The following is an 18,828-nucleotide window of genomic DNA, read 5'->3' on the forward strand; positions in this document are numbered from 1 at the left end:
CAATAATTATTATTATTAATGCATACACAATACACAGACGGTAGCAGAAACACGGAGGCCCACGGTTGTTATTTGCCCCGGAAGCCCATAGAGGGTTATTCCGAGCTTGGAACCAAATGGGAAATGTTTTATATATATAAACGAAAATAAAAACAACAAACAATTTTATTTAATCTAATATTCTGGTGTATGGGTGGTTCAATGCTGCGGATTATGTGCAGTTCCAGGCGCCTCCACTGAGCTTCAGCGCATTTCTTCCATGACTGTGTTGATGCAGCAGCAGGGAGGGATGTGTTGTGTCATCCAGGCAGCCCGGCAGACGCTCGGTCCTTCAGTCGGACTCCTTCAGCTCCATCATGGCTCTCAACGTCCCCGGAGTGACCGTGATGATGTTCTTTTACCTGCTGGTCCTCGGGATCGGTATTTGGGCCTCTTTCAAATCGAAAAGGGAAGCCAAGATGGGCCAAGGGGATAAGACCGAGATGGCTCTGCTGGGAAACCGGGGCATCAACCTGGTGGTCGGCATCTTCACCATGACAGGCGAGTATCCGCGGTAACCGGGGACAAGGTCGTCTGAATGATGGAAGAATAATCATTTGGCTTTTTTTTTTTAATTCGCTTTCTGGAAAGATCTGCGTCTGGTATTCTGCTGACGTCATAGCCGTTTTCCACCAGTTTCTCGGTGTATGTCTGCGCTCTAGTTAATATCAAACCATTTTCTTTTGAAATATTCAAATGAAATGAAATGAGTTTCAAATGAAATAGATCAGCACTTTCACTTTCACATTTTCACCTATTTCATCAGATGGACAACCACCGTCTTCTAACGTGCCAAATTACAAACCAACATTTTAATTTCATTTTTATTTCTAGAAATGTTGTATATATGTATGTATGAATCTATCTGTATGTCTATCTGTATATCTGTATATCTATCTATCTATCTATCGATCTATCTATATATCTACCTATCTATCTATCTATATATATATATTTATATATTTATATATGTATGTATCTTTATATATTATATATAGCCTATGTTTAATCTGCCAATAGCCTGATAACAGATGGTGAAGACTCAGTATACACAGGAAGTAATCAACAGAATTATTTTTTCATGCACAAAGACAGAAAACAGGAGAAACTGTTCAAAAAACAGGAAGCTGTTAAAAAAAACAGGAACTTGATATGGTTTGAAATAAGCTGCGTCAGTACATAGATATAAAACGAGACTAGTCATTGAATTGTTGCAGAGCATGTCCACTTCTTTCATATTTTATGATAATGACTCTCAGCCCAAATCAGTTGTTCCAGATCTCACGGTAAAACAGCCTCCAGGACATGGATGTTTTAAAGTAATTGGTCATTAAATTTACAATAAATTCCTATTTAAATTTAATTTCCTGTTAAAGTTACAGTAGACAGGCTAGTCTTCAGTTATCAGGTTACAGGCAGGTGCAAGTCTGGCAGCCAGTCTGCCTGCTACTGTCCTCTGCCTGTGTGTGAATTTGTGTGTGTGTGTGTGTGCGTGTGTGTCATACAGCTACGTGGGTTGGAGGAGGATTCATTGTGGGAACAGCAGAGGCAGTCTACAACCCCTCCATGGGACTGATCTGGGCTGTCATGCCAATTGCAGCGACCTTGTGTTTCATCATTGGTGAGATTTCCTCTTAACAGTAACAGGTAGACCTGGACAACGCAAGGTCATTGAGTTTATTTCCACTTAGGGTTGTGTGAGTTAAAGAAAAAGTGTACAGCCAAACTGGCAGCCCCATGAGTCAGTAACGCTTATTACACAACACACAACAGCCGTTAAAATATCAGACTGAAGGCTGAGCTTCTGAATGTAGGCGAACGTGAATGGATGTCATTTGAGGATGTTGTATGTTGTATTATGTACAACTTGTGTAATGTTTTGGTATTTTATTTATTCTCTCTTTTTGTATCTGCCTCCTGATTGTAGTTGGATTAACCAACTGGGTTGCTTGACACTCAACTTGATTTAGGGTTGATGTAGGGCACAACCGGCTTTGAAGTTTAGGGAGGTTTCTGTGTGGCTTCCTCTGTGAGCTTCTGAGACTTATGGTTACTCATAACACCCTTATGTTTTTCGTATCTATCAACACGACAGTGAAACCAGCAGCATGTGTGAACAGAGCAGGAAATACATGTACACTAAGCAAACTCTCACAATGTGCTCATCACGTGGAGAATAATTTGACTTATAAAATAATGGACGTTGTGTTTTTTCAACACAACAGGAGGGTAAATATTGAGAGTCAACTATGATATCTCTAAGCACTGTGCCTTGGATTAAGAAAATGCTAACATGTGACAGGAACAGGAAACAAATGTGGCTTTATTTAAGGAAGAAAAACAATTATAAGCAAAATAATCTTGCACAATGTCACAAGGTTACCATGACAGTGTGATATCTTTCCACGTATGCATAAAAGTACACATATAAAGTCAGGGTGCTTTGTGGTTGCATGGCAACAACACACTATGGAGCATGAGTATTACCTACCCTTGTAAATGACAGAGCAGTGCACGTGGCATTTAAGGACAGCCTCTGCAGTTTGCTACATGAGCAGAAAGAGACTGGACTAGACTGAAGCCAAACATTGTAATACTTGAGACTGGAGGTAGAGATACTGACAAGTCCGAGTCAAAACATAGAAGAAAAGTATCTTGTGACCAGGCTTGAGCGCTATAGCCAGGGGCACAAGTAGCATGACATTGTTGTAGGAGGATGTTGTAGGGTGGGTGTCTGGATTAAAAGAGCGTCCTAACAACAGTCAAAGATGGCATCTTTTAACTATAATCTTCACCTAACCTCAACAAAGTATTATCAAAACCAAACCAAATCAAACCTTAACCAAGAAATGGTATTGGCAATGTGTCATTTCACCAAATAGGTCATTTGTCAATGTCTCCCTTTGGCAACATCACGTGTTTATCTCAATCAGTCTATAGTTTATCCACTGTACAGTGGCTATTTTAGGTTATCTTAGATTTAGTTTGCCAGACTCAGCTCTACACTATCAGACCCAGCACAACTCCTTAGCTGGACTTTGACAGCCTTAGCTGTGCTCTGAGCTGAACGTTCAAACCTGGAACAGATAGTATGGTATCATATTTTGTGTGTTGGCATAATGTTAGAATGTTAAAATGTTAGCTTTAGTTCTTAAAGTACAGTCTCAGAGCTGCTAAAGTGTCTAGGTTTTTGCATTTTAGTTGTACTACATGAACAGTCAGAGGGTCCTGTATGTCTGAACCAAATTTCAGGGCAGGCACAGCTTCCATAATGGTGGATTAGTTGGTGTTAGCATGCAAAGGTGTGGTTTTCTTGGTATTTTGTTTTTGTTATTGGAGTATTAAGGCATTGTTATCTTTCTATTTTCACTGGAAAGTCTGACCTACACTACCAATACTTAATGTTTATAGTTTATGGATTCCCTCTCTCTGGAAACTGCTGAAATGCCTCCAGGGAAATGTAGGACAACATGTCCTGAAGTAGAAGGAGACAAGACAGGTTCAAAGAAAGTCATTGTGAATGAACCAGTCACTAATTTGTAATGCTTAAGGGTGTAAATGATTTTTTTTTTTCCTGATTATGAATACACTCTGTTTTTTGTTTTGATGAATGACAACACCACAGGTTTCACAACTTCCTTATATGTGGAGATTAGTACAGAAAAACCAACATTCCTCCTCCACATGAAAGTCACATGAGACAGAAAGATTTATCCTCTTACACCCAGATGAAAGCTGACATGAATGTGGTTCTGCTTTCGTGGCAGTGAAAAAAATATTTGACTGTGGCTGCAGATTTTATGTCTGCCTAATAGCCAGTGTTTCATGCAGTGGTTTATTCTGGATTTTTTGTGTTTTAGGAAATAAAACAGTAACATTAAGGGAAAAAGAACAGAAGCAGTGATCATGAGACAAGATGAGTAAGGATTTGAGTGGCTTACCACTTCTGTTGCACAATTTCCTGATGAAAACAAAAAACGTTTTATCTAACTGCAGCTACTAAGGGGAAAATTTAGAGAGGAATATTTAAATAGGTTATCTAAATATAATTTTGTACTGCTATAAGTTATGAATCTGGTTAATCAAACTGATTTTCTTGTTCAAAAGCTGGATGTTGACCCTAATGCCTTTGATACTTTAAAAAAAATGACAAATAACTGTTACCTAATAAATCTAAATCTGTCTGTTTTCCTTTTCCATCATTGAGGTGGCCTGTTCTTTGCTGAGCCGATGCGAAACAATAAGTATGTCACCATGATGGATCCTTTCCAGATCAAATATGGAAAAGTGCCGACGGCTGCTCTGTCAATGGCTTCACTCGTATCAGAGGTTATGTGGGTGACAGGAACACTCATAGGATTAGGTAAGAATGTTTCTATATGTAACACTTTCAATGTTTGTGTGTGTGTGTGTGTGTGTGTGTGTGTGTGTGTGTGTGTGTGTGCGATGCACTTGATCCTTGTATGTTGACTGGCAGCGGAGCAGCTGTTGATCGCAGCTCTTTGCTAAAGTGTTGAGTGAAACACAAGCCTTTGTCTAATTGTACAGTTGGTCTGAAATAACTCCAAAGGGAACAAGACCTTAAATCACATGAACGGCCACGTGGCTGATGGGCTTGAGACAGTTATATGGTGGTAAAACAAACACACTGCATTAACATAATTAAACACTGAGGTAAACAAATGCAGATAACTTGTATTGGATCTCTTTTCTAATCGCTTTCCTTCTGTCTGCAACAAGTCAGATTTAAGCAGCATGTTTTAGTTTTACTCATAGACTGTAAAAAAAATATGGATGTAACCACTGTGACGTCACCCATTGGTTTGTGGACTGCTGTTTTAAAGCCTTGAGTTTGGCGATTTGACCAACTTTGACTTTTATAACCAGAAGTGACCATATTTGGACAAGAGGGTGGAGCTGACCCTAGCGCTAGCTTCTAGCTTGGTTAGTACCGGTTAGCACGGTGCATTTACAGTCTATGTTTAACTGTGATAATGCTAATGCTAATGCTAATTTTCGCTAACGAAAAACAGTCTTAAAACCATTAAAACAAAATGAAAAGCTGACTCCTTAGAGGGTCTTTTAGTACAACGAAGCACTGAACAAGACTTTTTTAGGTGACCAAAATGTTACAGTTAACTTTCATGAACTGAAAACACACTGAGAAATAGCAGCAGCTACACCTATACTCCGTGAATCTGGGGTTACACCATGATTACAGTACGTAATCAATGTTGTCACGTTGGTAGCGACTTGTCAATCACAACATGGCAACGCCCTAAAGCATACCCTGCTTTATCATCTCTTTTACTCTAAATGGGACCATAATTTACGACCATATCATGATGTATTGAAGAACACTTGAAACTAGCGATTGAGACCATAAATTCATTAGGAAAGTGTTCACCGAGGTAATAAATCAAGTGAGAAGTAGGGTCATTTTCCCATACACTTCCATACAATCGGACTTCTTTTTGCAACCAGTGGAGTCGCCCCCTACTGGCCATTCGAAAGAATGCAGGTTTAAGGCACTTCCGCATTTGCTTCACTTTTCAGACTGCGAGTTACTCGCTTGGATTTACTGCACAGATGCTGCAGATTTGACCTTTGCAATGATGGAAAATCTAAGAATTTAAATAGGGCTGCAACTAACAGCTATTTTCATTATCGATTAATCCGAATATTATATCCTTGATTAACCGATTCATCATTTGGTCTATGAAATGTTAAAAAATCGTGAAAAATGCCATTCACAATTTTATAGAGCCCTGTGCTGCCTACAATTTGTTTGTTTTACCTGACTGACAGTCTCGAACCTAAACATTTTCAAATGACTGTTATTTATGTTGAAAAAAACCCCGAAATCTTCACATCCAAGAAGTTTGAACCAGAGATTTTTTTGCATTTTTGCTTGAAAAATGACTGAAACAATTGATTTGACTAAACAGTTGCAGATTGATTATCTGTTGATCGATTAATCAACTAATCGTCGCAGTGCTAAATTTAAAGTTGAAGCAACTCTTGAAGTGTAATCTAAATTCTTATATTATTATATAATTTGCTGTTTTTGATTTTCCAGGCCAATATTATTTTAGCGCAGATATCTTGGTCACAATTCTTCATAAACACAAATTTAATAATCAAAAATGTCTGTTTATGTTATATTTAAAAAATAGTATCTGTTGATCTGATATTTAAAACTCAAATGTTAACACCAGTATCAGTGGGGCTGTATTAAAAGGTCAATGTATGATACAACACGTGTATTCATCTTACATCAAATCAGTAATTCAGAAGTCATGTAGCTTTGGCTTCTGCTGTATTGTGTTAATTTTATTAGTATATCTATACTAATAATAAGAGTCTCAACAAACTCTTTCATCTGGGTGTAAAGGATTCTTCAAAAGCTAAACAAGTGACAAGTTTCTGTTACAAGAAACCAAGTAGTGTATTCACCACATCGAGTGAAGGCAATGTAAAATCACACTCATGCTCTTTTCTAATGGAAAATGTCCAGATCTAGTTTACAATTCACTAGCTAAAGCTGGTTTTTGATTGGCTCCTTGCTGCATGAATCAATTCACATTTATTCACGGTTATATACACCACTATCAAATGTGAACAAAACACAACTGGAAACTTATCAAAATCTAATTATAGGTGTTACATTATACCGTTGGAGGGTTTTTACTGTTAGGCAGCTGCAGGATGAGTTTACATTAACATAAGCTCAACATTTCAACATTCATTAAAGCTTAGGCAAGTGGAGTGAGTGTAAAAAGGAGCCATTATTCACCTGGTAGATAACTAGTTAGAGCGGGAGTGTAGTAACTCCTACGTTTCCTGGAGCCTTCAAGACTGAACAGTGATAAGGGAAAGCGGCATATAAAAGACTTGCAGTAATCTTTCTGAGCCAATCACTTCAGTAATGTAAACACATTTGACCTTACTTTCAGGTGAATGCAGGGTTGGTCACTGATACTACTGTTTCCCTCAGACCTGCCTGTAACCTGTGCCAGAATAAGTCAAGTTGTCTCGGATCATTGATTTTCATGGTAGATGGCCATTAGATATGCACTACGGTGTGGCCTATGTACACACCACACTGAAGTGAGTCCATCACACCGTGTATTTAACCTCTTACAAGTAAGAAATTAAGCCCTTACTGGCTCACTGACTGTAATATGAAGCTAAATAAATAAATGCAAATCTCTTTCATTGATAGCATTAATATGGCAGTGCCATTAATAGTATAGTATAGTACAGTATAGTGTAGTAAACAAAAGATAACAGGCTTAAATTCGACCCCTGCTGGCAAAATCTGGAAAATGAGACTGAATGCCGCGACTCTTACGCTCAACAATGCTAATGAAGTGCCCTTACACAATTTTAAGCTCAACTTAGTGGCCAGCAGCAGATGTCTGTGATTCCATAGTGCATGTCCAAAGTGTGATCTGTGATAATTTAACAATACTACTGCTGAAAAAGAGCAGTGGTATTGTAGTAGTATTAAGCTTTAAGCCAACCTTCCCTTGGCAAACAGAGATGGCTAACTCAATCCTGTTTCACCCACACAATACTTGAAACGGTATAATAACGTACCTGTAACAAGAGTTTGGTTTTGGCCAAATGTCCCAATAAGAATACAAAGCAGGGTTTGTTCTTTTGTTGAGTGTTGACATTCCCACAAGGATGAATAACCATCTATCTTACATGATCTTATCTGAAAGGATAAGGCTGGTGATTTAATATATTTTTTCTTATTGTCAACAAATCTCATGTGCGAAGCCAAACCAACAATGAACTGATCCACTAACAAGTATTGTGTGTGTGTGTATCCAAAGCCTGATATATCTTATTCCTCTGTCCGTTGTTGTCCAAAAAGTATTAAAAACACATCAATGAGTCACACTGCTGCACTGGGTGATACGTTCCTTTGAGAGTTTGGTCACGTTAGTTTTTTGAGAAATGGTTCCAAGGACTAATAACTGCGATCACGTTTTCAGTCTCCGGAGAGTAGTTCTGTGTAATGCAGCTGTCGCTGAGCATGTTTGGGAATGCAGTTCTCTTCTCACAGCTTTGGTAGCTTGTTCTGTTTTATATCACAATCTCTTGACTTTGCACTGAAGTTCTTTGAGAAATTTACAGTGTAGTACAAAGGTTGTGATATGTTGCACAACACGCTAATAAAGCTCTGTTAATGGAACTGCATTCCCGCACATGCTCAGTGGCGTCTGCTGTACAGGAGACTGAAAATGTCACTGTTATTAGTGTTTGGAGCAGTTTCTAAAAACAACCTACTGTAACTGTAGTCTTCAGGGTAAAGGTACATTTCACCCAGCACAGTGATGTGGCTGTAGTTTTGAAAAACAACAGAGGTCTATGGCACAGAGGAATAAGATATATCAGACTTTGCATACACAAACAGTACTAAATTCTATAAAAATATAGAAAATCACCAGCCTTTTTCTTTAATAATAAAAAGTTTTGTGAATTTTTTCTTAGTGTTTAGTATTTTTTTGGTCTTAGTAACACAGTGGTGAAGGTAAGTAAGTAAGTAAAGCTTTATTTATGATATATAGCACTTTTTAAAACACACAATTACAAAGTGCTTCACACACACACACACAAAAAAACCCCAAAAACGAATAAACAAACAAACAAAGTAAAATAAATTACAATATAAAACACAGCACAATGAGAAACAGACCAAACTAAAATGGACCAAAACATACGACAGGGATGGAGATCTATAAAAAGACTTACCAATAAAGATGGGTTTTTACAAGCCACTTAAAACAGGTCAGAGATTTGGCAAATGTGATATGATAAGCAAATGTGATGTGATTGGGGAAGATGATTCCAGAGGGTTGGGGCTAAAACTGCGAAGGCGCGGTCGCCTTTTGTTTTGCAGTTGGAGCGAGGGATGAATAAAAGGCTGAGATTTGAGGATCGGAATGGAATGAGGAATCAGAAAAAATAACCGGGGGCAAGGTCAGACAGTGCCATGTATGTTATCAACAGGATCTTGTAGTTTATTCTGGATATTATGGGAAGCCAGTGGAGGGATGCGAGAACAGGAGTAATATGGGACCTACAGCTAGTTCTAGGTAATAGCCTGGCAGCTGCATTTTGAACCAACTGTACCAACGATTTAGAGCAGCTTGACTGAGGCACATGTAAAGGGAATTATAATAATCTAGACAGGAGAAAATGAAAGTATGAATTAATAGTTTGAGATCTGTAGAAGACAAGATACATCTGATTTTTTGTGATATTTCTTAGCTGAAGAAAACAGGACTAGACGAGTTTAGTAACATGATGGTCAAAAGTCATATATTGGTGAAAGATGATACGAATAAACTGATCAACTGCAAGTTATCAGGTCCAATCAAAGAACGTAAACATTAGAATTTAACATTCTGACAAGTAACTCAAAAGTGTAAATACAGTATGTATATAGACAGTATGTATAAAACAAAAATTTATATGGATTTAACAGGTGTTACCATGAGTGTGATCCTGGATTTGTCCTACACTGTGAGCATCTGGATCTCAGCTGCTGTGGCCATCACCTACACACTAATGGGAGGTCTCTACTCTGTGGCTTACACAGACATTATACAGCTCATCCTCATATTCATCAGCTTGGTGAGTTATTGCTATTCCTGCTTCCTAATTTATTACCTACCTGTCTTGGGGGTCATGGACCGATCCATTAAAAGTGCACTTCAGAGGTTTTGCATATTTTTGTACTTCAGAGAGAGCTGGGCTAGCTGTGTCCCCCTGCTTCCAGTCTTTATTTCAAGGCTTTAGCTACATAATTAAAGCAGAGACACGAAAATTGTATCAATCACATCTCACTTTTGGCAAGAAAGTGAATAAATGCATTTCCAAAAATGCTGACCCGTTCCTTTAAAGATTTATGTTAGCAGCTTTAGCTACTTCAGTTTTAATCATGGATTTAGTTTTAAATGTAATTTTAAATTTTGGCATTTTGAACTCATTTTGGAGTAAATTTCTTATGACAATTAAATCACAATCTGTAATGTCAGAGACGTGGCTCATAGTGATGAACCTACAGGGAATTATCAGCAACTCTGCAGGTTCCCCTCGGCTTTACGGAGCTTTATAGCGAGTTTCAGCTTATTGTTTAGCTCTCTGGCTGCAACTTTACTGTTTTGATTCACTCTCAGAGCTCTCATAGCATCGTTTTGAGCTGCAGCAGGCAGCTGTTTTCAGAGAAAAAGCTCTGTAAAAAGACCCGCTGTAAACTATCTGCTCAGCACCAAACAAACGCAGTTAGCTGTAGACTAGCGAGTGAACATAGTGGAGCATTTAGCAGCTAAAGAGCCAGATATTTCCCTCAGGAGTTGGTAGAGAGTATAAACAGAGTTAAAAGAGAGTGAATATTGGACTTGCATTCAGTAGGTGGACAGAAACAAACTCCAAATGAATGATAATGTTGCTCCTTAAAGTAATAATCTCAAAGATCTCTGTTTCGGTCTCTTTAGCGGCACCATATGGCGATAAGTGGAAATTGCAGGTGTGTTGTTCTTTTGTACGGATAACATTAATAAATTACTCTTATTGGCTTTTTACTTGTGAAGCTTTCATTGCACTTACGGTAACATAGCGAGTGTAGTTGTCGTCAACTCAAGTACATCACCTGGTTCACTGTCCTCTGCTCCTTCTGTGTGTGTGCAGCCCTCGCTAAAACACGAGTGGAGAGGAGAGGAGAGGATATGGCAAGACCATAAATGACAGCAAAACGCAGCAGAGACTGATCATTTGTGATTATTTACCTAATTTATGTGCACTCCTTTCATTTCAGCTCAGTGTCAGAGTCTCTACTGTGTTTTGCTGTCATTTATGGCTGCGCTACTTTGTCTCTTCTCCTCTGCTCTGAGGAGCACCCAGGGGCGAGGCTCAGCCCTCTGTGCGTGCAGCACAGGAGAGACAGTTACTGTAAAAAAGCTATTAAGAAAAAAGCTTTTAGATAAAAAAAAAAGATAAGCCGCTTCACACACAAGTGAATGAAGAGTGAGTCTGTTGCGTCAGCTCTGCTCATTTGAATGCATGGCGGGAAAGTCGTCGTAGACATCTGGTTTGTAATAATCATACTACAGCAAATGCAAAGGCTTAGTCACTATTGTGTTACCTCATTCGGTGATAGATAGGGGCTTAACAGACATTTATTTAAATGAAAGCTCGAGATTATAACTTAAACTGCCAGATGTGGAAATAAGCAACTGTTTGCCAGCAAGTTCAACATATGTCAGTGTTGTGTTCACTACTTGTTTTCTGCTGAGAACAAGTGAACAAAAAAATCAGTTCATACAGGTTTAAAGAAGATTAATTCAAATGAACACCACTTGCTATTGCTGGTCTTACCTGAGGTCCTCTGTGAAGATAAGTGTCTCAGACCCCTTTAATATATCCTCAGTGAGAGACGCCTGTCTGCTAACATTCTTCCTTGGGTGTCAGTGTACTGTAGTTCACTAAAGGTCATTGTTTTTCTTAGTGGCTGTGTGTCCCCTTCGCCCTCATGTGCCCTGCTGTGGTGGACATCACTGAGACGGCTTACAACTACACCTTTCAGTCTCCGTGGGTCGGGACTCTGGAGGCAGACAGAGCCTGGAGGTGGATCGATAACTTTTTACTGCTGGTAAGGCTGGAAGGGTTCTCATGGAAACTAGAAAACCTAACCTAATATCACACACAGTTTGTTCATGACGAAGCTTGTTTAAGGCCTCCAATAAGGATTTTCTCCTCCAACCTCCCTCACTGTTTATTTGAATTCACGGACAGTTTATCATGTTCCGGACATGGTCTGGGGAGTATCCAACTGTGAAGTTGGCATCTCTGCTTTTTGCTAATGATATCCTTTTTTCTGTTTCATTTGACTGTGATCTGTGTTGCGCAAGTAGGTGATATGTGAACATGCTCCCTTAGGGTTCCTGTTTGCATAGTACTTGCAGAAAAAAAAAAAAAAAATTCATGAAGTAGTTGCAAAATGGAACTTTGACAGCTGCTGTCAAGTCATGAAACGCTAGGTGCATCAGATCTGTGTGGAGCGATGAGGAGACTGTAACGCTCTTCTTATTAATACATATTTCCATCATGTTTTACTACATTTCATACATTTTCCAGCATTTGAGGTTTGAATGGCAGTCTTTTAATTACATCATATTGCTGCATTGGCTTCCTCTGAAATGGTTTAATGGCCCTGCCTGGAAAAAAAGCGTCACCAGCTGTTTTATCTTAATGAATCCACTCCCAATATTTGCAAAACTGTTGTTTACTGTATAGATGCATGCTCTTGCTGAATCTGTTAATAAGCTTGGTTGAAGTACTATATATATATTTGTATACTGTATACTGTATGTGAGAGCTCCATATGAGGAGGTGGAGTTTTTGAGGTAAGCGTTTTTGAGCTGCTCCAGTTTGAGCCTCTCATGTTCTGTTAAATTTAGGTCACAGAGATGACTATTAAAAGATAAATCCCTGATGATTTTTCTCAAACTAAGGTGGTTCAACAACAGTACCACAGTTTTGAAGGTATTTCCAGAACCCTAAAACACTTTTGTTAATCTGGATCAAAAAACATTTGGTCTGCTGCAAAATGAAAACACAGTTTAAGTTAGATAAGAGGATCAGTTTCACTTTCATGTCTATATGTTAAAGTACGAAGCCGGGAGCCAATTAGCTTAGCTTAGCGTCAAGACTAGAAGCAGGGGGAAACAGCTAGCTCATCTCTCTCAAAAATACACCCACTAACCCTTCTAAATCTCACTAATTAACATGTTGTACATCATCTTTTGATCGAAACACAAGCATTAGTCACTGTGACTAACAGTAAGTCAGTATATAGATGCTGTGCAGGAACAGGAAGCAAAGAAAGATGGTAGTCAGAAGTGACTTGTCTCTTGCTCATTTTGAATGACACAAGAAAAACATAATCACATTATTACACATACAAATATAAAGTAATAGAAAACAACGTTAATATAGATAACCTGATGATGAAGCTTTGAATGGGATACGTTGTAAAATTTGCTTTTGATTTGTCATTGCATCAGAAAAACTGTTCCAGATTTTCCTCCTTTTATGTCTTGATTTCCGTTCTTCTTTCTTCTTTCCTTTAAAGGGTTTGGGGAACTTGGGGCTTCAGAATTTCCACCAGAGGACGCTGTCAGCCTCCTCCTCAGCTACAGCCAAGATCACGTGTTTCACTGCTGCGTTCATCGTTCCCACATTAGGCATCCCTCCCATACTCCTCGGTGCAGTGGCTGCATCAACAGGTGTGACTCATACCGTCATAGAATTAACCAGAAAGTTTAAATTTGCTCAGGGCTGGAAAAAAAAAAAAAAGACGCAACAGGGATGATGGTTTGAAATGGCAGCGAGAGAATGATTTTCACTTCAGTACCAAAAGAAGTTTTGTAATACAGTGTAAATGTACTGCAGATCATATATGCTTAACCAGCAAGTCTGTGGTGTTTTATGCCAAAGCTAAACAAGAGGCGGCAAAAGCTCTTCCTCTGGAACAAACATAACCACGCCGCTAGGTTTTTAAAAAAAAAATTTGACACTTCCAATTGGCTCATATGTTTTCTAGTGATTAAAATTAGAAAATATTGCATTTAAGTCTCTGCATTCTTTTACATACGGGTACTGTACATACTGCTGCTTTTGTATCTCATGTAACTGCACCACATACTCCGCTGTTGCTATTGGAGACCAACATTTTAGAAAATTAATATCTATTTTTTTTTTCCAGGTTACTCTATAGTGAACTAAATCACATTTTATAGTTTACATCTGTGGTGCTGTTTTTCAGTGTTAATCAAAGTTAATCAAATTTAATTCATTCACATTATAGTGTGAACAGAATGTGAGAAATTTTAAATGCAAAAAAAAAAGAAAGAAGTGAAAGTCAGAGGCAGAACAACACAATGACAATGAGGAAACCAGGAAAAATGTCATGTCAGTGTCATTTGCGCTTCCTCTTTGTAATTAAGATTTATACGTCCAGAAATTCAAAGATATAAGTTAATAATTGCTGGTGAAACTTACAAGCGAGCATGAAGAACTGAAAGGAATTGAACTTGTAATTTGTGACATTATTCATGCATATCTGTACGTTTGTGCTGCTGTTTTTCGGCTGTCCGTCAAACTGTCTTTGTGTTCCTCAGACTGGAACTTGACCACTTATGGTTCTCCGTCTCCATTTGAACGTGGGGATACGGGTCTCATCCTGCCTATCGTCCTGCAATATCTCACCCCAACCTACATCTCTATTATTGGGATCGGGGCCGTGGCAGCCGCTGTGATGTCATCGACTGACTCTGCCTTGCTGTCTGCGGCCTCCATCTTCACCTCCAACATCTACAAGAACATCCTGAGGCCCCAGGTGAGGAAGAAGACAGGAGAGGTGAAAACCCTCCTCAAACGTACAAGACAAAGAGTGTTTTTACTCAAACATTCAGTCATCTGACCCAGTTAAACCATCACAGTTGGTAGTTTTGTAACTTCTACAAGATATTTAATCTTAAGTCTAGAGCTGCAAAAATTAGTCGATTGAAAGAGTATTAATCTACAACTATTTTCAAGCAAAAATGCCAAAGATCTGATGGCTCTAATTTGCTGAATTTGTTGCCTTTCTTGGTCTTACACTGTAGTAAATAAAATATTTTGGGGTTTTGGACTGTTTATTGGACAAAACAACACATTTAATGATGTCACTGTTTGCTCTAGGATATTGTTGTGGACATTTTTCAAGGTTGTCTGATGTTTTATAGAGCGAACGATTGATGGAAAAAGTAATCAGCAGATGAATCAATAGTGAAAATAATCGTTAGTTGCAGCCCTACTTAAGTCTTAAATGTGAATTTTCGACTTTAACTTCACTAAACAGATCGCCCCTTATCAACAAGACAACACTGTTTGTCAAATAAATACGTTTTTATGATATGACTTGTTAGGTTTCGGCACAAAAACAACTTGGTTTGGAAAAGATCATAGTTTGGATTAAAATTACTACTTCAGTTAGTTTAGGGGACCTTCATCATCATCATGGTTGCAGTAACAAACTCTCGGTTAACAGATTGATTGCAGTCATGGTTAACAGAAACCAAGTGTCAGTAGGAAAAAGAAACAAACAGCAGTCTCTCGTGTCTAAGTCTGACATTTAGTTGCCCCGTCCACCCGCCCCAACCTTCTCTCTCTGCACACTCTGTGGCTTGGCTCTAATAACACCGGTACTGTACAGTACTGCATGTTCTGTAGCAATGAGCACAGACAAACACTGAGAGAAAGAACAGACTGATGGAAGAATCTGCAGAAAATTCACCTGGATGGATGTGTAGACTAAAACACTTTCCGAAACTCAAAAAGTACTGCATGGAAACTCAAATAATTCATATTTGTAATTATGAATTATGAATCTGATCAGCAAACATTCTCATCTGATACTTCATATTTAATTATTCTCTGTGTGAGAGCTGATGCAGCTCAGAAAGACCTGATGGCTCAGCTGGTTTAGAAGCAGGTGCACAAGCGAGACTTAAAACCACAATCCTCTTAGTCCCTGATCCATTATGTCACTGGGTCAGCAGCACAAGTCCCAACAGGTATATTCATATTCTAATCTGCTGTTCATTATCAGTGAATTATTATTATTATTATTATTATTATTGTTGTTATCAGTGAAGATACTTTGAACTCAGGAACAAAGATCACACAGATAACTGTTAAAGGTTAAGGCTGGCAATTTTCTATATTTTTCTTATTGTCAACAAATGTCACATGCAGAGCCAAACCAAAAATGAATTAATCTGCTTACTAAGTAGTTTATTAAGTATTGTGTTCAAAGCCTGATCAGTTCATTGTTGGTATGGCTCTGCACATGAGATTTGTTGACAATAAGAAAAATATAGAAAATCACCAGCCATATCAGGACAAAGATGTAAGTGTATTTTTTGATGTATGCATTAACAATTTTAGTAAAAATCACTAAAATTTCCCTAATTTTCTGAACTTTTATACTTTTATTTGGTTGTGCTAAAATGTACCCATGTAAAACATTTTGTAACTGTTTTGGAAGGTGTTGTATATATAAAGTTTATTATTATTATTATTACAACATTATATGCACAACATTTTAAAAACACTTCTAGCAGTATTAACTGTTAAATGGTTATGTATTGAGCCAATGCAGAAGATGTGCGCATGTCTCCGGACTCTTTAAAATTACTTTATTATGTCACTGAAAAAAGACGGGTCTTCTCTCCAGGCATCAGAGCAGGAGATCCAGTGGGTGATCCGGGTGTCGGTGGTGGTGGTTGGGCTGGCCGGCACGTCTCTCACCTTCCTGGACAACAGCGTCCTGATGATCTGGATGCTTCGATCTGACCTCACCTACACCCTCATGCTCCCTCAGCTCATCTGCGTCCTCTTCTTCAAAGTCTCCAACGCTTACGGGGCAGTTCTGGGCTGCATCGTGGGCGTGCTGTTGAGGGTGCTGTGCGGTGAGCCGCTGCTGGGGATACCGCCCATCATCCGATTCCCAGGATGCGTCCTTGTAAATGATGTTTACATCCAGCGTTCCCCAATCAGAACCATCTGCATGCTCTCTGCTGTGGCGGCCATCTTGTTGTTCTCCTATCTGGCGTCTCTGCTCTTCAGCAAAGGCCTTATTCCTGAGAAATGGGATGTTTTTAAAGTGAAAGCTCTGAACTCGGCACAAACACAAGGTGGCGCCAAATCCGACACTAAAGACGAGAGCTTGAAAGAACAAAATGAAAACGATGAAGCGTGCGAACCAATGTTAGAATCAAGATGTTAGGTAAGAGCTATGAATGCAATTTAAGTAAGAAACCTCATTTCAAATAAGTTTTTATATATTTTTAAAATGTACATACTGGTTCAAAAACAAATGTATGCAATGTGTAATGACACACTTAATTATAGTACAGTATATTTTGATTTTTTGTATACTTTTATATATAGCATAAATGGAAAAAAATAAAAGCTATGCTCTTTGTTTTAAGAGCTCAGCATTTTCTCTGCAATTTTATGCAGCAGTGATACTTTCAGGCATGGACGGATTACTGTATAAGACATAGTTAGTCTTTTTAGCAACATTTCCCTTTACTGTAACCTCAACTCCAGAGTGCTGCTGTTGGTTGAAAACTACATCTGAACTTCAGTATTTAGTTCATGGAGGTGAAGGAAGGGCAGTTTAAGGTCTTCTCAAAGCTTCCACATATTATACACAATACTATGAGACACTATACGAAATATTATTGTAAACCATAAAAAAAAAAAAAACTTGTGGTGCAGGTTATTCTTTCTTAAAGCAGAGTTTTTTTTTCTGTTGTAAAGCATTCTTAAATTCATCTGTTAACTTTAAAATAGGTACACTAAGCAGCTATATTATGTTGGAAAAAATGTGATCATCAAAGTCTGCTTGCTGGTGTTGGGGAGTACTACTGCATATGTGAAAAAAAAAAAAAAAGCTGTATAAAACCTTTTGTGGCTCCAGAGGGAGCTGTGTGAAATCTGCTACATTTCCATCCTTTTAAAAGCTGTCCATTGTGTGTCCGATAATTTTATAGGAATGCAATGTTAAATCAGTGGGGTACTCTTTTAACAGCAGTAACGGTAAACAGATTCTGACTTTGGGGGACCCTGAACCCTTCTGCCCTTTGTTCTGTGCCCAGCAGTTAAGGCAATTTTAAATTTGTTCGAACACTGTTTAAAGTCTTGATTTTAGTGCAGGCTACAGCATATAAAACAATTACTGGTTACATGAAAGTATTGTTGAAAACAATCTCAATGTTAAAATAAAAACATTTTATTCAATCTTGGTGTAAATTTTCTTTTTTTTTTGCCATGATCCATGTGGTTAATCCTCTCAGTATGCTGCACCACTGCTGAATGAATACGTAGAAACATCAGCAGAGCTGCTTTAACAGCCCAACGATGGGCTATTTCTCCTTGAAGGCCAACTGATTAAATTATGATGTAATGAAGGCAGAGCAAAACAGATTACACTGAAGCAAATGAGCTTCAGTGACCTGGAATTTGTAATATAATCATTTAATTTAAAATAAACCACCTGTCTTTGCCATTAGATTATTTTTTTTACTTGTACATTATTGTTTTACTGTCTTGAAATATTTCGGGTTTCATGTCAGGGTCAATGTGGCCTTTACATCACTTTTAATGTGGGAAAATTGTAACCACCAGATGGCAGAGATCCCAGTTAAATGCTTCATATGAAACTTTTTCTCAATTTATCACCACAGCAACTTTGTAGAGCAGCATCCTGCCTTAATACCTTAAATGATCCATGAAATTCCACTTTTTCTCAACCTAGGTCTTATTGTCATAGATGCATTTATTATGACTGTTAGTCATAGTAACATTATACCCACCACCTTTGTTGTAGATATTGTAGATAGATGTTGGAGTGATGCATGAAAAGATAGTTTGTGTCTAAGTTTCTAAATTCCAAAAATAAAATTACACAGTGTTTTCACTGACTGCCACTATGATAAAAGAAAAACTATAAATGGAGACTCCTTTTGTTGCTTATTGCTGCAGACCTGCTGTAACAGCTAGAGAAATTTCTAGTAGACTACTTTGTGCTTACTGGTGTTCATACTCAAGTGTTTGAGATTATATCTGTTAGGGTTTTTTTTTTAAAGATGTAGGAGGGTTATGCGGCTTGCCTTGATTTTTTTTTGGTCAAAGTCCTTAATGTCTACAGCGGAGGTGGTA

The 18,828-nt window shown here is 38.2% G+C and overlaps 1 protein-coding gene across 1 annotated transcript; it reads left to right on the plus strand.

The window, feature by feature from the left end:
• Positions 1-203: 203 nt before the first annotated feature.
• On the plus strand, positions 204-17,907 carry LOC122997228 (high-affinity choline transporter 1-like). The gene is made up of 8 exons (XM_044373259.1): positions 204-540; positions 1,547-1,660; positions 4,247-4,402; positions 9,542-9,690; positions 11,564-11,707; positions 13,190-13,343; positions 14,238-14,455; positions 16,337-17,907. Exons 1-8 carry the CDS (start codon positions 357-359, stop codon positions 16,886-16,888), a joined length of 1,671 nt encoding a protein of 556 aa, XP_044229194.1. The 5' UTR covers positions 204-356; the 3' UTR covers positions 16,889-17,907.
• The last annotated feature ends 921 nt before the right edge of the window (positions 17,908-18,828 follow it).

This window comes from Thunnus albacares, chromosome 14, assembly GCF_914725855.1.
Source record: "Thunnus albacares chromosome 14, fThuAlb1.1, whole genome shotgun sequence".
In the NCBI taxonomy this organism is placed as follows: Eukaryota; Metazoa; Chordata; class Actinopteri; order Scombriformes; family Scombridae; genus Thunnus; species Thunnus albacares.